The 25,894-nt window shown below is 33.1% G+C and overlaps 1 protein-coding gene across 2 annotated transcripts in view; it reads left to right on the top strand.

Annotated features, from left to right (window-relative positions):
* Nucleotides 1-25,894, top strand: part of LOC111034366 (homeobox protein homothorax-like) — a 92,880-nt gene that overhangs the window by 9,547 nt on the left and 57,439 nt on the right. For both annotated transcript variants that reach the window (XM_022315549.1, XM_022315548.1), the window contains exons 4-7: nt 7,681-7,731; nt 11,355-11,405; nt 12,043-12,294; nt 25,473-25,602. In XM_022315549.1, the coding sequence (XP_022171241.1) occupies nt 7,681-7,731; nt 11,355-11,405; nt 12,043-12,294; nt 25,473-25,602 (484 nt within the window). The remainder of the gene's footprint in view (nt 1-7,680; nt 7,732-11,354; nt 11,406-12,042; nt 12,295-25,472; nt 25,603-25,894) is intronic.

The following is a 25,894-nucleotide window of genomic DNA, read 5'->3' as shown; positions in this document are numbered from 1 at the left end:
GCCGTCGTGTACTTATTATTTACAACCCTCCAGAAATAATTTGTATTGTGTTTTTGAGGCTACTGAGGTGTTGTGTTATACATAGGAGGAGGTAATTCGAGGGAAGAACGTCCGGCCAATATATATATGTGTGTGTGTGTGTGTGTGTGTGTAGCATGTATGTGGTGTGGGACCCTTGGGCTATTTTGGCGCATATAGTAAATTGCACACGTTTTACGAGGCTCGCGCGCGTACCATTTAGTGAGAAGACTATGTTCTGACAAAAAAAAATGGGCCGGTCGCGTCGTTTAGCGGTAGTGATTGCCGCGTTACGTGATTGCGTATGACCGTGTGTATATGTGTGTGTGTGTGTGTGTAATTTTATAGTAGGGCTATGTTATAGCACTACTGCCCGTATAATTATAGATATTACAAAAACACGACGACACACTCGCTTCGTTTAGGGCGGATACCCGGGAGTTAACGGTAGTAGGTATATTATAGTGGCGCGTGACGATATACCGCGAAAGTGTTGCGATGGAAGACAACCCCTAAATATAATATTATATACTTAATGTGGATAGGTGCGTTCGACTAGTTTCATATTTTATTGTTATTATGATTTCTACTCGATTAAAATAATGATTGTAAAAACTGTTTTAAATAATGTTTGCACGTTGCGCATGCATGTTGTTATAATGATTGTAGTAGAACACTGATTTTAATTTTAAATTATTTAATTATAAATTAAAACTTAAAAAATTTCTAATTTTTGTCGTGCACCGTGTTCAGTTGAAAAATTAGACAAATACAATAATAACAATATTAATAAAAATAATTTATATAATAAAAAAAAATAACATAGAGGTTCGACTGACGTTGTTGCTCGGAATGTTGTTTATATATTATACTTATATTTTTTTTTTATAATAATAACGATAATAATAATGTCGTTGGTGATTTTAAAAAGGAGATGACGTATAAACTTGTCTTAACTGCTATTATTATTATTACTATTATTATTATCATTACTTACATAAATGTTTTTTTTTAAAAATATTTTTATACTAGTACTTTAAACTGAGTATTATATTTATTCCCAAGAGCCGTCTATTTATTTACCGTGCCATAAACTTGAACTCAATACTTGTACGTTCTAACAATCTCAGATTATCTGTTCTCTATACTGAAACAAATATCAAAATCTTCTCATTGCCCATATTTTGTAAAATACACACTTTGGTGGGAGAGGGATTAACAATGTTGTTTCTTCAAAATAGTTGTTGGTGTTTAAATCTATATTATTTGGTACCTTTTAATTTATAAATATTACAGTTTTAATAACTATTTCTCAAAAAACCAATTGTTTAAAAAACTAACTTATACATTGTCATACCTAGTATACATTATACGTATAAACAAATTCTAGTTGGTACTTATCAAAGTTATGCAACCTTTCATCAATGTTTATAAGACACAATATATAAGTGTATATGTATATCTATCTATCTATATATATATATATATAAATATAATTATTTTTAGAACAACACGCAAGCGTATTTTAGTTTTAGTGGATGCATTCCAAAAATCAAAAGTTGATAATCAACTACACTATCTAAGTGAATATGAGTAGGTATTAAGAATTATAAATATTCGATTTTTTTTTTGAACTGTTATAAAAATACCTTTTGTTAGCTTTTTTTTAGATTTTGAATAGGTATTTTTAATCATTTTTATCATAATTATAATACGTTTATTATGTACAATAAAAATAAAAATTTATTACGCTTCAAAAACGCAATCTTTTAAAATATTCATTTTAAATACAGTAATATAATCTTAGTTTAAACATTCTTCTATACACCATTAGATAACCGTCAGCATGGTTGTAGAAGATACCTTGTTTAGTCTACCTCTTCCCAGCCACTTACTTTGTAGAACGATTAACGATGTTATTTATTACCTCCATATTCACCACTATCCACTGTTGTTTCTGTATGTAGTTTTCATTCATCTAACAAATTGTTTATGAAAATAACTTTTTTTCTTAATTGTAAATAATATATATATTAATTTAATAGTGTGTATATAAAGTTTATTATAATAATATAATAGTATTTCGTTTTTATTTGTTCAATTAATAATCTGTATGATCGGTATTCGAATAAATAATGCAAATTCAATAATTCTCTGCTAAAGTATTCTCTTCAAAATTGCAATTATTTTTTTTGGTTTTCTTGTGTTATAAATGAATAACTATTTAAAATTACTCCACAAATATTTTAAACTGCTGTTATTTATCTTTAAAAATGTATAAATATATTTTACCTAAAATGTTGAATATTATTGTACTACCTATACAATAGTATTTCGATTCTTCTTCACGTTTTTCTGAGTATTCAGGTATGTTAAGGTGGCATACAAATTCTCTTTCCCTTTTTATGTATATATAATGTATATATATAATGTTCTTTTTACCTTGTGGCTGGCTGATTGTTGTTGCCCGCTGTGCAGATGCATTCATGTTCTTTTCTTTCACTACCCAGGTTTAGGGTTGGGTCCATGAATTCTCCCTATGTTTAGTTCTTTTTTTTTTGTGCTTCTATCGTCTTTTTGGGAGGTCGACGTCGTTGTCGTACTCACACGAATGCTGAGTTAATCGGATTAGGTATACTGTGCGTGTCGAATATATATTATATATATTGAATATGTGACTTATTGTATACATTAAAAACACGTAGGGATGCGTCAGATTCTTTGACCTAAAAATAATAATGTACAGCATATTAGTTTTGGGGTTGTGTTGAAAAAAAAATGACTTCAGTTTAAATCGACTAAATCGCTGTTGCTCACTTGCAGGCTCATTTGTTTATATAAATTATATCACACCAGTATTCTGTCTGTCTTCGGCGTGTACACAATATATATAAACATATTATTATCGAGTTTTAAATACAGTCGCGTGCGTATATTATAATTTATAACACACGATCTTCTTTCCAAATCGTTTCTGTACAGTATATATCGTACACATTGGTGCTATATTCGAGTTTACCGCTTTAACCTTAACCTACATTTTTACGCAGTCGGTGCAGTGTGGCGGTGGTATAACTTATTCGTGTTATAGAGGTACACTTCTTGTTTTAAGAACCAATTATTGGGATCTTCTTCGACTTATAAAATGTGTAAGAAATCGATCACGATCGAATTGTGCATTAAAATAATAATATCGTGCAATTTTGTATTTAGTTATGTATATATATTGCGCCGCGTGTAAAACGGGAACCCATCACACCAGTGTCCCGTAAAGCCGAATCGTCGGCTGCAGCAACACACACACACAAATATACATTAAATCATATGATAATTAAAGCGAGGCCACCACACTCATAGCTTGGCCACCGCCGCCGCCACTGCTACTCACTAGCTTATTCAGTACTTTTTTACGTGCTGCTACAGTCACGCGCGCGCACGCGTGCGTGTGTATTAGTGCGAGTGAAAATAGTTGTATGCGTTCACACCATAGTAGTAGTAGTAGTAGTAGTAGTAGTAGTAATAGTAGTAGTAGTTGTAGGCAGTAATGGTCTGATCTGTGGTAGAGGCTGTTTTGTATGTAGGTATATACAGAAAACAGGACGTCATATTTAGTATAACATAATATAATAATGTAATAATATATTATGTTATCTAAAAAAATAAGTTAATTTTTTTTTTACTATTTTTACTATTTCTATTGATCGACGATGGTTTCGTTTAAAAATCCTGATGGCACGTTTGTCCGAATTATAATAGGGCGTTCACCGTTATCGTTGCTGCAGACAAAGCAGATATTATGAAAATATTTAAACTATTATTTTCAAATGGGCGTTAATCTCTGTAAAATTGTATTAGTTATCTCATAATTTTCTACAGTACATAGGATGAATAATTATTTTAACGAATTCGAGTAATAATAATAAATTAATACATATATTCGATAATCGATAGGTATACAACGTTACATTATTTAAAACGTGACAAAATAACATGCCTATATAAAATACGGTCGAGTAAGTGATGTCGGTGAACTCAGTTTCTGCAACAATAAAATATCAAAATTTAATATTTTTATAGATATTTAACATCTTATCGTATGTAATAATATTATCATATATATATATATATAATAAATAATATTCCATTATTATGTATTAATTTCTATTTATAATTAATTGTATATAATGAACAACTACGATGTTAATTAATACATTTATTTCGTATTTTTAACCTGTTCCTATTATAATAATTTTTTAAAAGCCATTAATATAGTATAATATGTTTATATTCAACGTTTATAAAAACCTGGGTTTATTGACCACTTTGTAAAAAATAATGAAATAGTTCGCGGATATTTAGTTCTATAAAACCCATTAATACTATTTTTTATAAATAATAATATAGATTACCACCAGAGAACAAAATCTCAATTCATTTTCTAATAATACTTACCTAATAATTTTTTGAAAAGTAATTACTGAATTCATGTAATCGTTTCAACTATAAACTACATAATCCAAAAAATATTTTTAATTTAGGTAACAATTCTGTAGTGGTAAAATTAAAGTTTTATACTTAAAGTTAATAACTATTATAATATATCATTTATTTAGGCTTCATAATTGCGTCTAAGAGAGTACGAGGAAACACGAAGTAGGTATAATAATAAAATAATATAACACTTATATTATACGCTTAAAAACGATTAGGGTTTGTGGTACTTTTCATAAAAAAAACTAAAAAGTGCATTTGTGTAAAATGTGGTTTTAGTTGTACTTGTACATTAGAAACTGGTTATTACTAATAAAAAAAATCAATATAACCCGTGTATTGCATCTCTTCAGCAACAATATAATATTCTCAGTTATGAATTCAAGCCAAAGAACGATGAAAAAAAAAATCATACATCTCAACTAAATTATATTTATATACGCATACGATGACGACTGTAAATACACGTATAAATACTATAAATAATAACGATATCGATAATCATTATATTATATATTTTTTTTAGTAGTAGTGATCATTGTTCATCGTCTATCCATATTTGTAGTATGCTGTTAATGCTGTTTTTGTTTTTTAATAAACATATTAAGCCATCTTCAGACGTTTTGAATTTTTATTTACTGCCATAAGTTTTTATAGACTGTTGTAAAATGAACGGTGTTTAATATCTACTTTTATATTATAATATATTTAATATATTAATTATATTTAAATTGTGCACTCAATTAGAATATAATTAATTAGAATTTTCTTAGGATTATACTACTTAGATAATTTTATTGTTATTAATATTTAAATTTAAATTCAGCTTCTGAGGAAAAAAACTATCTTTTTATAATATTGACTGTCACGTATGCACATATTCCTATTGTGTATTTTAGTTTTCATCGTTTTCGCCAATAATACTATGGGTTTTTTTTTTATTACTTTACGTCGTTAATGCTGTAGTTGTCGTATATCTTTGAGTTTTTTTATGCTGTAGTAATATAATAAGATCCTGGGGATAAAAAAAAACCAAAGGTACATTGTGTGTACCGTATCAGAGAAAAAATCCATTAGACCACCTTAACATATTTCTTCACAACGTCCCACGGTCGTTGCGGGACAACAACAGTCTTTATTGAGAAAGAGTGTAATATAATATAATATATATAATATATTTAGTGTACAATGTATTAAAATGTATTTAAAGGTTGGTGATATTATACAACGTTAAAAAAATGATAATAATAATAAGAAATATAGTAAAAGTACTTATTACGTATTTTTTTGTTCATATTTCTCAAGATTTTCAGTTTTTTTAAATTAAATTAGTCCATGTACCGCGGTGTTATAGTATATACTTTGTCGCTTACAGGCGTAGGGTATAACAACAATGAATTATTGTTTAAAAAAAAGTAATTAAAGCTTCAAGCGATTAAAATTAAGTTATTTTTGTGTAAAAATAAATTTTGTATAGTGTTATGAGAATATTATTTGCAATTCATTGGCGTTATTAAAGAAATTAGTAATTATATAATGATGAAAATAACCCAAACTTAAGTTTCATAGATTTATTTTGTATTCACGTCCTTCAAACTTCACAGTTCTATTACAATATAATTTAAATATACATATTGTTAATATTATGTGTTAAACAAAATTATTACTTTGTTAACTTGAGTATGAGGATGCTTGTTATAATATTAAAATACATTTATAATCTACAAATTGGTATTAAAAAAAGGCTTTTCAGATATTTTATTAGCATTGCAGACTTGCTGTATGTAATAATAATTTATGAAGCAAAACAAAATATATGTTTTAAATATGATTAAAAATCTGTTATATAATATGATGCACCTGATTAATTCATAAAAAAGAAACTAATGTGTATATTTTTAGGCTAGGACGTTACATTATACATTATAATATAACAATTCATTAATTAAAATAACAATTACAATTCATTAAATTTTTTGAATATTTTTATGTTACAATAATCTGAATAAATTCGTTTTATATAATTTAAACAATTATATTTTGATGGTAGATTTCGTTAAAAATGATCTCATTAAATTATTATTCTAAAATTAATCTGTTGAAATAAACATCGTTAATAAAAAAAAAATGACGTCTCACAGGTTCATTGCTATTGCGGTAGCCATGCATCTAAATGTAAACGGCTCGTAAACGCGGCAGTCGCATGCTGCTATTTCTACCCCTGTAGTGTTATTATTTTTATTGTTATTGCTACTTAAACACCCCGGTTTTATACTTATACTTATTTCATTATTATTATTATAAGATTTATAGATCCATTTCATTAGCCTAATCACTATGCAGCAGTATATTACATGTAGTAATATAGTTAGGATCATTATATAGCAATATATACTATATACCTTCCTATATAAATATATAATATAATATATACATATCGTGATTATTTTAAATATATTATTATGTTAATTAATTACTCAAGTTCATCCGCTGTCTCATTGAAATATGTTAAAGAATTCTAAATACTCGCTTTTTATTATAATATTAAACAATAAAAAATATGACAAACATAATAAAATAAAATAAAAAACGAAGATTACGCATGTAAGCACTAAGCTGTCTATACGCACGTCGGCGCGCGCACTCACACACCTACATATTTAATATTTTTTGTGGATGTGTGTGTGTACATATACGTATATATATATGTATATTTATAGACAGACGCGAAAAATATGCGCGCGCGCCCCAACAACGGCCGCGGCCACGACGGGTTTAATTGCATCGTAAAACCACTGCCACCACGTCCCGCGCTCGCCCGCCGACCAACCGACCGGCTGGAAGGCTGACTACAAAATCGTATCCGCGCAGTTACATTGTTGTTGCTTATTGCTACGGCTAAATCGAAAAATGCGAGAAAAAAAAATCATGAAATAAATTTGAAAAACGACTTACGGTCGAGCCTTATATTACCTGCTGTTCTTTTTAACAACTAATCCATAAAATAACCAATGTGTGACAGCGGCGGCACCGTTAACAATATATTATATTCGAATACCACCTACTTTCAGAAAAATTACTGCAAAAACGAATCATAATCTTAATATTATACGAATATTAAATTGTTTTAATATATGAAAATTAATATCATTTTATGGTATTTTGTTTTAGATACGTCAAGAGAAACCGTTCTATATGGCTGATGCTGAAGTCGACTCATTGGTAAGGACAAAATAATATTATTTTTACGATTTAAATTCATATATCATATTTTAAATGTATAGTACTTACTGACTACCTAGCCACCTAGCAGCGCAGTTGTAAAATGCCCCACACAATCAATTTTATTGTATCAATAATTATTTGTCAATAAATATCAAAATGATTTTAACAATTAAAATATTGAATACGAATTCAATACAATTAACTCAGTAAAAATAGTACTATATTGATACAATAAAATGTATCGTGTTTTGTGGTCATTAAGATTTTTTTAAGAAATTTAACATTGGATGGAGATCTGGTCTTTTTACTTACACAATACATATATATATATAAGTGTGATTGCTGGAAATATTAGTATATATATATATAATGTACTTAAACCTATACTGGCTACTGCTTCTATATTATTGTGTTTGTCCCTGCCGTCTCGTTTGCACGGTCAAGTGAACAATATATTGGAGTTAGTACAATGCGTGTATATAAGTATATATCTATAAGTATATAACAAATACAGCTCGTTAACGTTCTTCATCTCTGTCGGCTTACTGCGATCCAAGAAAGAGGGAAAACGCGTGTCGCGTTCTCCACTATAATATATTATACAGACGTATAGTCTTATTACTATTATTTAATTTCACAAAAACCCCGTAGTGATCAATTTAGCGATGAAAAAATAAAGATCAATTGCAATGAGGCGTAACTATAAACTAGAAGGAAATTGAGTATTACCTGCACCGTCGACGCTGCCATCAATGATTATAATATTATATAGCGCATTAAAAATAATGACGTTAAGGCGAGATGGAAGACATTATGGATGGTGTAGCTATCCTATATGATGGTGCTAAAAATTAGGAAATTGTAGTGGCGTACACGGTGGTGTCTAAAACCAGCACCAAAACAGAAACCTAACTGACCAGAAACTATAACAATTACTGAAGGTGCCAATATATATAGAGTAGTACATGTATATAATGAATACTACGGGCCAGAGAACTGTTGGACCGTGATTATTGTGACATCGTGATCCGTGAAAATACTACTTAAACAGGATGTTGTGGCGGTATCGTTTACTCGTATCTTTGCAGTTACATGAAAAAAGAACGGACAACGGCGATATTTCTCATACGACACGAAATTTAAAAAAAAAAAATAACGACGACGGCCAAAGACAACGTAACAAATAACGCGATATTAATATAATATATAAATATTTCTCCCGTGTGTAAATTTATATTACACATAATATATATATATAATTATAATTATTATTAAATATATATATATACACTAAATATCTTATACACATATATTATGTTTCTCTGCGGGGGACAACTACTTATATAAAAGCAGCACACAACATATGCGCCATCATCATCATCGCTATAGCACAACGCAGAAGAGTGGAAAATGGAATCCTGTTGACCTTATGTGTTGTTGGCCTCTCTGAGTTAGTGTGTGTGTCGCGCGCTCGTGTGTGTGTGTTTTTTTCTTCCACATTTTTACACATTCCAACACCATACGTCGTCCGCGCCGTCCGCGTCGTCCGCGCCGTTGTCGTCGTCGTCGTCGTCGTCGTCGCCGCCGCCGACGACGAGGGTACGTATATTGTAACAGCTATAGTCGACGGACCGACCTGTAGAGGGTGTGTCGAATTCGTGGAAGGTGTTCGCCGTCTCTCTTTCCAAGAAGCGAAAAAAAAATGAAACGAAACGAAATAATATTATGTATATCCCTCCGGTGCACGATGCTTATAATATAAAATCACACACACACACGCTACGGTTAGTAGTTGTATAGTGTATAGTTGTTGGCTACGGTTCGTTATTATAAATGTACCATCATCATTTTGTTGGCATTCGATCAATTAAACGTATTATTAATAGAGTTTTTAATTTTAGACCAACAGCGTCGTGTTGTACTTAATATACTTACTATACAATACTCATATATAATATCGTATAAGTAGGTACGTTATTATAGTTTTTCCGTCAATTTCTTTTTCCACTGCATTATTATGATTGCCCGCCGCCATTTTCACGTTTTTTAATACACTGTATAATATTAATAAATATAAAAATAAAATAAAATATGGTCTCCAACTCATGAGAGTCCCAAAGGGCAAAGCGGCGGCGGTGCTCACAAATAGCTTATAATTAAAAAATATGTGGCAGCGATAGTAAACCGGTTTACCTGGACAATGGGAGTCTGGTGAACATATATATATTAACTTATATACATACAGAAACATGTAGTATATATATGGGTTTCTTCTCTTGATTTTTCTCGCATTTGAATCGAAATGAGAATGACATGCGTACACGTTTTAATTATGATTATATTATTATTTATTATATTTTTTCAATGAATAAATCATCTCGCATTAATAATTTAAATTCATTAACCATTGTTTGTAACATGTTGGTATAACCATACTAATGTTTGTTTTTTTTGTTCATTTGTTTATTACTGTAATAGTACTAATAGATTTGTTTCGTAAACACTTGTCGGATTATTATATTTTTTAATTTCTCATAAATATAGCGATTACTACATTTTATTATCTAGTATTCTAGTTTATCGTAATTGTTACAAATTCTTGTATTGCGTATTTCTACTATATATATTATATAGGTGTACCTATGATAAATAATATATTTTTAGATAAATATTTTAACAAATAATACCCAATCAAAACCGTTTAATGCAAATCTGTTTTAATTGTTTGACCTCGTTCCCACTACCATATAGAGTTAAACACTTGTATATCGTATAATTTTTTATTATTTTCATAAACATTTTTATAAATGGGTATATAATTTAATTACTAACAATACGCACACAAGCATCAGTCAAAAGCGTTAAAAATCTTCAACACGCGGGAATCGACGATCACGTTAATTAATTATAACTACCGACCGCCAAACCACGCGTCGATATAATCGCGGATTAAATAAAAAACGACCAACATGACGTACACTACATATAAATCAAAAATAACGTTTCAATTTGTAACAAGAGTAGTAAGGAGGAGGACGGCAGCAGCGACGGCGATATGAATTATAGTCTCTTGTTGGTAGTGTGTGTGTGTGTTACACCATACGACAGGTCTTATATACCTATGAATCCATGCTCGTCATCACTACCTATATACAGATAGTGATGGTTTAATATTTACAAAAAAATAAATAAAAATTGTTAATTAATATTTAGTACCTTATGTATAAATATTTTATGTATACAAATTAGTTGTATTATAATGTGTTATAATGTAGAAAAAACTAGTCATTCTTGTTATCGTGCTAAATAGTGAAATAAGTTATAACAATTAAGAAATTAATTTAAAATCGTCATCAAATTTTAAAACTATTTATTAGACACTTATGTATTATTACTATATTACTACAACTAATACTAGTTACTTACACTACCTCTATAATATGTCGTCTATATACACAGTCTATAACTTCTACTATTACGACTATTATAGGTACTATATATTGCTACTAATAACTACTACTATTACGTATAACTAGTGTTTCTACTGGGCGTGATTTATTATAAGTGTAAAAAAAAATGTTTAACGACTAATAAATCATTAAATATGTCTTTTTTTACAGATGGTGCAAGCGATTCAGGTGTTACGGTTTCATCTATTGGAGTTAGAAAAAGTAAGTATTTAATTAGAATAAATACGAACATATAATGTATAATAAATTAGAGTAGGCGCAACTATAATTTATGAGTGTTTAAAAAAAATCTACTATGGTTGGTACATCGTACATATGATTTCAGTTTAAAAAAAAAAAACGACAATGAATTCTATGATAAATATTTTTAAGGTTTTTGCACCGATAATGACGATACTCTACTATTTTATTATTATTTTTTTTGTACATACGTGTAACGTATTCACTATACCTATTTATATATATTATTATAACATAATAATGTTACCCGTCTTATATATGACGGTGTGGTCTAACCATGAAATGTGACCGATCTGCAACGGCCGTGGTAACACTACACCATCACACACATGTGTTTCTTATTTTTTTTTTTTTTGGAAAATTCTTCATAATCCTCCGTAACTAACGGCCCTTCGTCACGTATACATATGTGTGCGTGTGTGTGCCTGGTCGCTGTCGCAATATCGTGCGAAATATTATTACGATAACGGTACACGTACTTGTGAATAATAATAATAATAATAATAATAATAATAATAAAAGATGTACGTATTTATATATTGTACTATATAGTATTAATAAAGGTATACGTTTAAAAATATTATTTTTTTTCTTACAGGTTCATGAACTGTGTGACAACTTTTGTCATCGTTACATCAGTTGTTTGAAGGGAAAAATGCCAATTGATCTCGTAATCGACGAACGGGATTCGTCGTCGTCAGCGTCCGCAGCAGCAGCTGGAGGTGGTGGAAAGTCCATGTCTGAACTTGGTGGCTTGGGCGGTTTAGGGGGCGCTACGAACGGCAACAACGACGGCCGTAGTAACGCGGATTCAACATCGCACACAGATGGGGCGAGTACGCCAGACGTTGTGAGTACATAAATTAATAATTGGCTGATAATAGTATAATAGGTATAATATACGGTACTACACGTACCCGTTTTGAGAGTAAAAAAGTATTTCACTCATGTCAAAACCGCCGTCATTGCATCAACTACTACAACTGCTGTCGATGGTGGGTGTTGGATCTATATAGATATGTTTTTAGGATTCTCAGGACTTAGTTTATAAATGATTAGAAATATAAACATGTAACTTTGCAATGATTATGCACTCGAATGCGGCAAACACGTATATAAATAGTAAAACTGATTTCGCCGCTTGTTATTTTCTTGTCGGTATTGGCGACAATGTTTAACGCGTATTAACACGTATACATAATATATGTAATAATATTATATGCAGCCGTCGCCGCCGCGTTCTCTTCGTGTCACTGCACGGTATATGTAGAACCGCCACGTTTTCGTTGTTGGGAGGACCGATGTGTTACTATTACTATATATATTCACGTATATATAGGGGGACCACCGCGCTCACACATGCACACACGCACATATACACGTATAGTCACTGGGTTATAACAAATACAATAATAGGCATATACACTTACACATGCACGCCAGAGGGTGGGTTAGGAGGGTGCAGGGTTGCGCGTGAAACTGAATAATAATAATAATATAAAAAAAAGTTGAGAATTCGAGCGCGTTTGAGAGCATTGTAACACCACCGGTATATATGTATATGTATACACACCGGGTGCGGCCGTGGCTTCTGTATTATATACGCACTACGTGTATTATACCGGCAGAGGCCCCCGTCCGCGTCCCCCTTCCACTAGGGTGTATACGTTTTTTTTTTTTTGGGGTGCGAGCGAAAAACTCTTCGTCGTCAGTGGTGGCGCAGGAGATGGGTTTTTACTGCTGCTGCTGGTAATTGGTGTCAATTCGACGGGCGACCATCATTCACACCACCACCGCCGCCGTCACACCGTACATACGCGTATATATCCATCCCCTTCGCGCCCCTTCGCCCTTCGTCAAACCGACGAGGGTATACTACTGCTGCACTACTACAATAATAGTAATAATGACGACGTCGACAGGGGGAAATCGGTTTTTTTTTATTATTATTATTCGGCTTACACACGTGGTACATCATTGTGTTTTCTCTCTGCCGCCTTTCTGGTTCGCAATCGTCAGACTAGTTTACACGGGCATACAAAAACGCCGGCGTCGTGGGTAGGATCTCAATGTCGTGGGTATTATATTATTGTAACGAAATTGTTATTAAAAAGGGCTAGAGTTTTACCGTGGCTGATCGACGTAGGGCTTTTGTCTTTTGCAGTATTGATATGAAATCCGAGAATATTTTCAAATAGATAATAAATTATACATGGCTCACCGAATTTAAATCATACATTATGTTAAACAGAAAAAAACATAAACTATAATATATAATATACCTACATATTATATCAGCCGATTATAAATATTATATTCTAATTCATAAATCCCATTCCGTCGGAACTGGTTATGAAGTCGTAACCTTACGTGTTTAGACATAGTATAAAAAATTCTAAAACTATTTTTTTCTTTCGAAAACATCTTTTTACCATATAAATGTATATGTATACTATGCATAGCTATTTTACATTTTCTCGTGGATATTAATTTTTTTTTCGAAAAATTATTCCGGATACTCGTATAGTATATAATATATATTTTTATAATTATATCACCAGCTGCATGATATTATATCATAGTGTTGTGTGTACGAGTATATACACATTATTTTGCGCGCCTTGAGTATGAACCTACTCGCGTATGACTATAGTTAGTTTTTAGACAAAGACACACGGGACGCTATTTATATATTCATCCGTCGTACATGTGCGCGGGGTGGCGGCGGCGGCGGGACATGGCTATTTGGGTTTTTGAACCGCCAAATGAACGAACACAACCCATAGACACTACGGACTAGAGAGGAGATATTTCCGTGAAACCGAATGCCAACGAACGCTCCATACTAACGCTGCGCGTGCTCGTGTATTCCGAGATGAGCCACAATGTGACATCGTATATTTTCATCTCGCATTAATGTACAGATAAATCAGCGGCCCACCGCCGTATATATTATATAATATCTTATAAAGCACATAAAATGTATAAGTGTGTGTGTGTGTGTGTGTGTGTGAGTGTGTGTACACGATGATAAACACGTACGCGGGTTATCGCGATCATCACGGTTTATTCAAGTAGTGTCTGTTACGGCACTTGACTGGGAGGCGGTTTGTTGACGAAATGCGTCCGTTCAAGTATCAACGACGATGATATTATAATGTAGTAATGAATTCGGCTGTATAGGTTTATTTTTTACTCACTAGAAATACCGCCGACGACCGACGGTCGTCCAGGTGCATAAACGTTGGAACTTTTATAAGTTCTTACCGATTGCTCAAACCCGGCGTGGTGTCGTGCAGCAGGTTTCAGTGGACCGTCGTGGAGAGTTTTGTAATCGAATCTGATTTTTGCTATAATATAATATTATATTTCAGCGCGTACAGTAATTTTAGATTTGATTTAATAAAATCGTGAGCGACATCCAGTTATTGACGGTTGCTGTACGTTTCATACTACTGCGGCGGAGACGAACCGCGCGTTAACCAATGCGTTTTTAAGTATTTATAACTTAAAGGTAATGGCACGGAATTGTGTAATATGATAATCTCCGTACCCCAACTTTGGACAAATGAATCTCTAGTAGGGTGGTTGTTATATTGGAGTAATTTCGTTATATGTGCGCCCTACTCAACTTGTGTCATTTTTTTTTCGTTTGAGTGACTGCGCGCTCTGGCTGCTTTTATTCCTCGTTGTCAGTGAATTATTTCATTATATCGCCATCACCACTAAATATAATTCTATTAATTTCAATTACTTTGACATCGCTGTCCCACAAATGAAATTTTTGAGAAAAGTAGTCGTAGTGGCAAAAATATTGTAATGTCGTTATGTACTTATATAATATTATGTATGTGTATCTACTAAATACTGTACCCAAAGTTTCAAATTTAATCAATTATAACACAACTAAATCAATATCAAAGCGATTATATTTCTAGTTCATGTCCCTTTTTGCTTTCAACAATTAATTATTATACCTATCCAATTACCGGTAAAAAAATGATACGATATTACTTTTTGGTAAAAATGTTAAACAAACGCTTTTGTGTATGCCTAGAAAAATAACTCAAAATCTACTATTTACCAACTTTTAATGCTGCTTCACTTTTTAGGAGTTTATTAATATTAAACCACCAAATATTTAACTCGTTATACCTATAATTATTATATAGTGTAATTGCCATAGGTCGGTGTATACTTGTTAATAAAACGTGCATACATTCGTGCTGAAATATTAATTACACTACGCGTATTTTTAGCCCGATAAAACGTTCTCACTTCCCGGTGATAATAATACCTAGCAATAATAATAAAATACCTACAATGTATGATAATAATGATATACAGTTTCAAAAAGCTCTAGTGTAATCTAATGCGGCGATGAACGTTGTCTGCAGTGTTAGTATACCTAATTAGATAATGTACATCGGGTCCTGGGACGGGGAGGTATAGTGAAATAATAATAATAAATGCGCACGTCTATCCACCCCGATACACACACACATAATAGGATTTGTAGCCAGACGGTGGTGTTTTTCACTTTGCTCAATTGCTCGTCGTGCTGCCGCCGCCGCCGCCGCTGTAGATGTTGTCAATAGTTAATGATAAAAGGGAGCGCGACGCTTAGCGTATATTTTCCCCCGCGCGTAATTAGACGTGTATATCGCGTATATATCGTTGTGTTTCTCCCCGGTCACCATCGAATCCAACCCTGCCCGCACGCCCCGACATGATGGACTGCAGGAGGCACACAAGCTGCAGCACGGCCGCCGTCCGGCCAGTCAGCTAGCCCGCCGGCCAGCACACCGACATGACACACGCACACTACATACCGCATGCACTGTCGCCGCCGCTGTAATCCGATTAGGTTAATCGCCATTGCCGGTCGATTAACTTAAAGTCAACTGAATGTGCTCGACGTGGACAACTAGGGTTTCGCCGTTCGTCGTGTTTTTAGTAAACTATTCCTTAATAATACATCAACATATTTTTAACGCCGTATATTTTCTTAACACTACCTGTATACCGGCATGTGGCGTCGAGTCTGTTCACAAAGATGATTTTATGCTAACTTGAGTTAATACCTGCTTATTTTTTAAAATTCACCATATACCTAATACAGGAATATTAATTAATTTCATTTTTTTTTTTCAATAAAATCTAGTTCAATATCAGTACTTGAATGTAGTATGAGTACCTACATATATATTATTCCATATACCTTACGGATTACCAAATGAATATGATGAAATTGAATAGTGTTAAAAACTTTGTTTTTAATGTTATGAATTATCTATGAAATGTGGTAATAGTGATACATTTATTCATATAAAATGTATAGAAAAAGTATTCATTTTAATAGATACTATATTTTTATTCTCTCACAATCTATAAAAAAGGTGGACGTTTGTATTATGTATGTGATTGTTCCATCTACTCGAAGTCACTTTTTATTTATTTATCAGTTAATTTTTAGTTTTCATGAAAATCACGTCATCACTATTCATTTTACTATTTTAGTTGTATCATACCCTTAACAATTGAATTATTCGGATCCGTGTCGTGTTTTTGTTTCACAGTCTTATACATCCATAGTACAAAGACACTATGTTACCCGAATTCTAATTTTAATTCAGATAATAAGTTATGGGTATTTTTTTTCTACTTTAGTTTGAACACGCATACACTTTGTGAGTTCAATCTTAGGAATGGAAACATCAGTAAGTAATATGTAGGAAACATATGTGGTTAACAGCAGCCCTTGAGACGTACACTGATGCAATCGTCGTCGTGTGAAAATATATTATGTGAAAAATATATATAACACACACATACGGTTTTAGGCCCCCAATAGTTAGTGAAAAGGGTGTGATGATGCCAAAAAAAGAACACCGAGCGAAGGCGAGACTTTGTATATACACACTCTATACGCACACCATATATATCGTATAGGACTGACATACACGCTATCTGGCCACAGTGATGTATATATTTTTAAAAATTCAACAGCTGCTAAATATGTCAACACTATGTATATGTTTATGCATATACACACGCGTTCATGCACTCACACACAATATAATAATTATAAAAAATATTTAATCAAGGGTTGCAGTGAGATATTTCTATAATGACGTTAAATTCAAATTCTGAAACGTTAATTGCAGCAGTATGGCATTAAATATTATATTATAATGGTGTGTATATATTATAACTTACAAGACACTTGTATTGATTTTAGAAACGCAACTCTATTTTTTTAAACTATAATTTATGATTTTATTATATTATATTATAGTTTTGTAATGATACAACAAGGTATATTTAGGAAGAGGTAATAAGCTATAAAGTATATAAACGTAATGTAGCCTCATATTTTTTATCGTGTGCGTTCCAAATGTAAAATATACAATTTTCTCTCGATTATTTAATTAAGTACATAACCCGGTGCAAAATAGATAGTAATAAAGCGATAAACTGAGGTCGTCACGATATAATACCATCAACATAATAATATGTAGGAACATCGGCAGTAAAAAAACGTTTAAAGAGTCTACGCGCGCGCGTGTAATGTCTTTTTAACAGCAGCCAGGGCAGTCATCGTATACAAATAGTACAAGAACACACTGTAATCTGCATTAAATTGTATACGTTCGGTTAAACGAATATAATCAATGCTCAGGCGGTAACGTGATAAATATGAAATTATATACTCATCATAATAATATAACATACCTGGTACCTATATAAGCGTATAATATATTGCTTATATTTTTTGAAAACAATGGTTCGGTCATTCTATTTTCGTTATATATTATTATTCCTTACAATTTAGTAATAATATTTTCAGTTAACACTTTTCGTGACAATGCAAAGTTTTTAATTCAATTCACCGAAAGTTAGTTGTGTATGTATATGCGTAGGTACCTGCAGAGGTTTAAATATTTTATTACTCGGTATAGTGTATATATATGGTGTGTCCTGCCCCTCAAAACGATGACGGTGGCGTGTCGGTTGTGCGGGGTTTACCCTAAATTATGCACCGCGTTCATACGGTTATTTCTTTTTTATTTTCGGGTTTTATTTTTATTTTTTTTTCGGTGCCGCTGGTATATTGAAATCGGTCGTAGCGCCTATTTCTCTCCCCTAGCATGCACACGTATCAAACACACATACACACATTCAAGAGTTTATTTATTATTTATCATTGTTGTTGGTTGTTGTTTTCGTTATTTTTGGACCAACAACAACAGCGGTGTAGTCTGAAAATCAAACATGCCATTGTTTAATTAAAAAAAAATTAAAGTGTGTTAAGTATAACTATAAATGCTTACATAGATTACAGAAGTATGATACATTTTGAAACGGACTATAGTTCTTAAATCCTTTTAATATTTAGTGCAACTGTCGTCAACGTCTTAGTCGTTAATCGATTTGTTAAGCGCGTGTATTGTTAAGACCGTAATAATTGCAGTGTTAGGTAACGGAGAGCGGCTTCTACCAGTACCCATATTATTATATTCATGTGTAAAGTAGCGACGAGACGTGATGAAAAAAAATCCAATGTCACATCAATAAAATGAAGACGTGTAGTTGAGAATTGTTTCAGTTGTTTCGCCGGCAGTCGCACTTCTGCAAAATGTGGTACCATACAGAGTGAAAAAAATTCGCATGAAAAAAAATTCAACAGTTCGCGGACACCACTTACAAAAGAGAACAGTGTGTATAATAAGTATGTGTATGTGCAGGTAGTAGACTGGGTCGTTGAAAAAATGCACAACGCATCGGCAGCAATTAAAAACAATGATGATTCGAAAAACGACGGCGCGCTATATAAGCATACAGCTGATGTATTTATATATATCGGTCCTGGTGATTGCTGGTCGCAATGCCGGCGGTGTGATCTATACAACAATGAAGAATGTACAGGAATGCGTTGCTGGCACTGCAGATGTTTGTATATACGGTCGAGATCAATCTCTTATTTGGCGTTTCCCATTATATCGCTCGACTGGTCGATATATATTTTATATGTGTATACTAATTGAACGATTAAAGAAAAAAATTAATGTATATATAACGCAATCGTGACGTGGCGCGGGTCAGGTGGTTGTGCGGTTTTAATCGATCTTGGATTTCGAACGATTTGAATGTACCGCGCGTACGCGACCAACACGTGATGATGGCGTCTGTGCTCACATTATAATGTGTAATACGATTGTATATACGAATCGACAATAAATAATATGCGTTGACAAACGAAAAGAGAAAAATACAAAGAACGATAATTATTATTGCTCGGATAGACAAATTCCAAAATTAATAACATAGTACACCCCGGTAAACAAACAACGATTCGTTATTTCAGATTTTTTTCACGTGTCACACCACTCACCAACCACGACTGTGTTAATATTATTTACGAGCGTTTAACACAACACTTGCGTGAGCGGCTGCGGTGGCGGAGGCAATGCCGTCGAAATATTAATCAACCGCCAGAACGACGCGCGTTATTTGTTCGCGCGCGCTCGCTCGCTAGGTCTGTGTCTCCGTGTCAATATAGATTCCATCGCCGCAGCAGCTGTGCTAATAATAATACGATATTTGCAGTTGTCGTATCGCGCGCATGTAAACTGGCGCAACAAATACATTCAACGCTATGATATATTTTCTCTCTACCAAGCCGCCGCCAACCCGTTACTACGGTGATTTTTCTTCATATTTTGAAATTTTGAAAAACAACGCGAGTTACCTATTGGCTATTATACATTCAAGACTTCTTCGCTCCTTTAAGATTCCATTATTATTATGTTCTTACTCACGGCTTTTCGCATCATCCTTATGTTAGATATTTCGTGGTCGGTTGATGCTGATTTTATCGTTTATTCTTCAAAAACACCATTCTATTGAAATTGGGTCTTTATTCTTCTTCTTTCATCATCCCCGTTGTATGTTGGTATTATTTTCACGTGGAAATTTTCGTGGCCGTTGACGAAGCGAGGAACCTCAAGTCACCGTGGCGGTATTACATTGTGAGTAGGTATCTATACAACATTATTTTGGTGTCAGTCTTTGGGGTTTTTGTGTGCGTTGGTACACGCGGACACGTGGTGGTAAAAAAAAAACAATATACAGGGAAAAAAAACTAGAAAAAGCCCGCCCCACGCGTTCTGGACCACCGAAACAGACGCGTTTTGTTTGTGCGTTCATATAATATAATATACATATATATTGGCCGTTTCGACATTACACCGCAGTGGCACTATTATATATATTATATATATGTATACGTCGTGCTTTTTCCTCTCCACACACGATATGCGTATATTTGTGTGTGTTTGTGCGAGTGAGCGCGCGCGAGTGTGTGGGAAAACATTGCTCTTGCGGGGAGGCAGGAAGTAAGCATGTACGTGGCACGCGCGCGTATGTAGCCAAAGAATTATTTGTATTATTATTTATTTCTGCCGTGGCTGCTGCGCGTCTGCAACGGACGTGTCTGCCTGTGCTCTGCGACTGACAGCAGTGACGGTGGACACGCGCCGGTCGGCCGGCCAACCCTCCGCCCATATACCGACTATAACTTCTGCTATATATATAGTGGCGTTTGTCGAGGATTTTTATTTATTATTATTATTATTATTTTTCCCCGTTGTTTATGACACCGTGTGATATTATATTTCACTCGGTAATATTTAGGTGGGTCGTGATTATTATTATTATTATTATTATTATTATTATAATTACTATTCATCCCCTGGAAACAATACAGAAATTATGCTTATACCAAAATTTAATTTACACGCATTTTCAATAATATTATGTAATATATTTATATGTTAAGAGTGTTTTGTTTGTTCTAAGTATATTATGTATAATATGTAATGTATGACGGTAAAAACTGCTTTGTCGCCGTCGAGAACATATTGTGTTGTTTATTTAACGATATTAAAAGAAGAGAATGCGTGTAGATGATATTATAATTTATTTAGTTAAATCCCGGTGCACGGAGAATAAACAGTGAAAGACGGCAGGGTTGTATAACAGGAAAGGAAAAAAACAACATAGAGTTGCGTGGCGAGTACATGACGTGTTTATCAAACTATTAGGCAGCACCCCTTTGGTTCTCTGTTTCGATTACGCATCACGTACTGAGTGAATTTTACTACTGCTGGCGTTAAATAATTCATATGTATGTGGCACGGGAGATAGATAAAGAAAAGCACTAGCTGCAAAAGAAACCTGAAAAAGAAAAGAAGAAACGATAGCGGGTTTGTACATACTATATTATACGTACACACAACGCGTCGAGTGTCAATCATTAATTTGGCAAGAGCAAACGCCCGCCGTGGTGTAAAAAACAGAATACCGAACGACCATGAAAAATGTATACTGCAACTACGCGACCACGACGGATATATGTCTAGTTAGAAGCAAACGGTGCACAGCAGACCACCGAACTCATACAATTTTCATAAGTAGCAGTTGCAATACCCGTGAGACTGCGTATGTGTAGAATTGAGTTGTCAAAGTATACAGATACGAAGAATAAAACAGGGTATAAGACGAGTGAAACATGATTGTGTTCTATAACACTCGCTGTTTTTATTATTTTTTCATCTCAGTAATTTTGATAAGATGTGTCTGTATACAAGAAAATAGCATGTGTTTTTATTGACTCTGTATATCGTTATAATTGATGATGGTGTTATTATAAAAAATATATACGCAGTTAATTGTATAATTGAAATAAAATAAGAGTGATAAAACATAAATAATTGTTAGTATAAGTAATAAGTTATAACTTATAAGTAAGTTTAACCTCGACAGAATACTTGGCCGTTCTGAGACTGTATATAGTGTTGTAGGTGGCTAGGAGCTGAATGACATTTATGGTCCAAGTAATGCGACAGATATTAGAAAATAACTGATAATTGTTTCTTTCCAGAAAAGTATGAGTGGCTAATGTAGTGGTTTATGACTGCGGGGAGTGCGCCGCTATTCAATTATCAACTATTACAAATTTTTTTGTGTTATTATCGCTTCCTGAAAAGTATTGTAATTGACACTAGACTCGTTTCGCCTTGAACAGTGCATGTCATTAGAATTGGAACAATAATGCCTTCAATGACACCGAACAATTCAGTACATTTGTGGGTCAATATTTTTGTATAATTTATGCTTTAACGTAATTTTCTTAGAGCTGTAAATACTAATTATTGACATTTATGGAAATGAGAGCATTAGCAAAAAAACTTATTATATATAGTTGTATAATTTTTATGCAAACACAATATGTCCGTAAAATATATTTAAAAATTAAAATTCTATCGGTAATTTGCATATTCACATTAGCTTTGAAAGTACCCCTACTCTAATAAAGTAAAGGAAATTCAATTTAAACATTTAAATTCTGTTTATTGGTCTGGGCCGTTGCTTATTTTAAACCGGTTGTCTCCTTATAAAGTACGAATTTTATACATTATAATAAAATTGCTGTGGTAGTTAGTCTAGGTCGGACAAAAGTGGTTTATGGAGTAAAAAAAATATGGATACGAAAAAAACTAACAATGGTCTCAGTGAACCGACAACTCGCACAAAGACAATAGCATAGTATATAAAATGAAATATGTTTTTACAGTTCCTGTCGTCAATCGAAAATAAAATAATCCTGCGGTTTTTTCTTTTTAATATATCATATTATTTGCCTAAAGCGCACATGTGTGGGAGGGTTTATGAAAAGACCGGAAGCAGAGTCTACACTGTTGGTACGGGATAGACCCTTTCGTTTTTCACAATCCTCTACCGCCGTCGTTCTATATGAAATGAAAAAATATAAACAATTCTCGTCGTTGGTACGCTGGTGGCAGTTATGGCAAATTCATTCTTTCTACATAATAATACTTAAAATATGCCGGAAGTAAATACACACCTGGGAATCCGTTTAGTCTAACCCTTAAAAATGTCCAGTAAACTACTTGTGTATGTGTGTGTGAGAGAAAGAGAGAGAGAGAGAGAGAGAGAGAGAGTGAGAGTGAGAGTATAGCAAGAAAAATGTATGTATATGGTTCTCGTTATTTCTGAAAAAAATAAAACATGTATATATTTGGCAGAATATAACGGAAACACATAGTCGACGTTCGTTACAAGAAATTACTACGGTTCGTGGGTGTGCTGAACACCCCGCGTGTTAAAAATCTATCGACATGTGTGCATATAGCAGTTTCCGCCTTTACGGTATATCCCCATCCCTCCGCCCCCTCCCCCTCATTCACAGTCTTCACTTAACGTCACACCACAAAGTGCCAAGAAGAACACGCAACCGTCGTAATTCCTATAATATACCACTTGTGTTGCCATCATGATATGTCGAATTATAACTACATAATTATAAATATATGCGTGTATAGTGATGGCATTTAATTTCACTAACTACAGACTAACGAAAATCACTTGTAGTGTTGCTGTGTGTGCAAGTATTATTATTTATCATATAAAGAGTGTATATTGGACACGCTTATACGCCTTGGAGGAGACAATTGTTTCAGCAATCGAGCGAAATCGATCTGAGATTATTACAAAAGACATACGTGAGTCTGAGTAAAATGGTGATATGATTGTATATTATAAAAATAATAATAATGATGAAACCTTTCAATGTGTAACGCCAACACTTGTGTGTAAGTGTGTAGTTACTAAAATATTAATAATTATTATCATTAATGTAATCGGTGGTTATTGATAAATAATATTCAAATAATATTCAAATAATATTCTTTATGCATATATTATAATTAATGGCTATATTAATGAAATAATTGACTAAATTCATGTAAAAGTGACAGCATTGTTTAGTTTCATAATAATCGTTGAAGCTAGTTGTTATTTTTTTTCATTCGCTCCCACGTATTCTGGTACACCTAATATAATGACACAGATCACGGTACATGCAAAATCCATTATATGTTACTTAAAAATACTAACCGAAGAAAACCGGATTTCGTATAATTTTCCTAGATATACGTAGCTGTCCGTATCTACATACCGCTTATAATACCGGTATAATCCTTATAACAAAATTAAATAAATATGTAGTCGTCATACTGAGTTATCAAAAAATAACATCATGACAAAAAATGTAAAAAGTAAAAAAGGATATCCCTATAACAGCAGTAGCAAGGTAAATGGAAGGATTTTTGTTTTATCTGCTTACTCAGTAAATAATAATAAAAAAAAAAATCATTATTTATTTTACGACGATTGCTTTGGGTGTTATACTACCTTTTCCCCAACGTTTCATTTATATAGTAGTCAGTCTTTAGTAAACAATAAACACTCATACATATTGTAACAAATATTTGACTGCGATAAGATAATAAATTATGTTACAATGTGTACAGTAAAAAATATTATTTATTATAATTTATATACAATTACTATATTATATTTTTAATTTTTTTGGTTTAGGGGGAGTGAGGAAATTAGTTATAATTTAGTTTATTTTATAATTTGATATAGTCTTATATTATAATGACTGCTACAGTTATCAATATTTAATCACATAATAATAATAAAAAAATATGAAGAATTATTGACATTTTAGGGTCACTAGGACGTCGTGCGTATGTAAGAGAGGGCAGAAGAATATTATCCCTTAGAGGATGGTATTCCCTACAACGATGAGGAAACATTACGAAATGTAGTAAGGGAAGCAGAAAAAGGTTACATTTGGGGCGGCAGTTGCAGCAGTAGTAGTACTATCATACGATTAAGTAGTAAAAGTATAGGAAGAAGGAAAGATCGTCGTATTTGATCCCATGGGAAACCGTGAAACTAAATATTATATTGCAACGGTGGCGGTTTTTGTATACATTTGTTAGTGGTTTTCTTCCACGAAAAACATATTACTCCATTACACGGTTAAAATTTGTCTCGTATATACCTATTGATTATTTATACTTTTCAGAGAACTCTCACGTAGTACTACAACGACACGTTCTTTAATGTACACATTTAATTGATTTATTTCAGAGACCACCTTCATCTTCATTATCGTACGGTGGACACGGGAATGATGACCGATCTCCCGGTTCGGGAGGCACGCCTGGGCCGATGTCACAGCAACCGGGCTCGCAGCAAAGTCTCGACCACGGCGATCCTGGTAAGTGACGAACGCTTAATTTGTATTACTATTATTATTTTTTTTTCTACGGTTAGAAATATCACTTAACAGAAATACAAACAACATTTGAGGCGCCACTGCAGCGTTGTTCTCGTCCCGTATCTAGGGAGTTTTTGAACCCCTACGAAACGTTATTGTATAGTAACATGTTTACCTACGCGTGTATGTCACTTGAGCCTGGACACATACGCTGTTCAAGTGCCATCATCTTGAGTGTTTGTCCTGCGTGTGTCCTTGTTGTTATTATATGGATGGGGACAATCCCTACAAC

The sequence above is a fragment of the Myzus persicae genome, unplaced genomic scaffold, assembly GCF_001856785.1.
Source record: "Myzus persicae strain clone G006 unplaced genomic scaffold, MPER_G0061.0, whole genome shotgun sequence".
NCBI lineage: Eukaryota > Metazoa > Arthropoda > Insecta > Hemiptera > Aphididae > Myzus > Myzus persicae.
The sequence above is the reverse complement of the archived record's forward strand: the minus strand, read 5'-3'. Positions and strand labels throughout refer to the sequence as shown.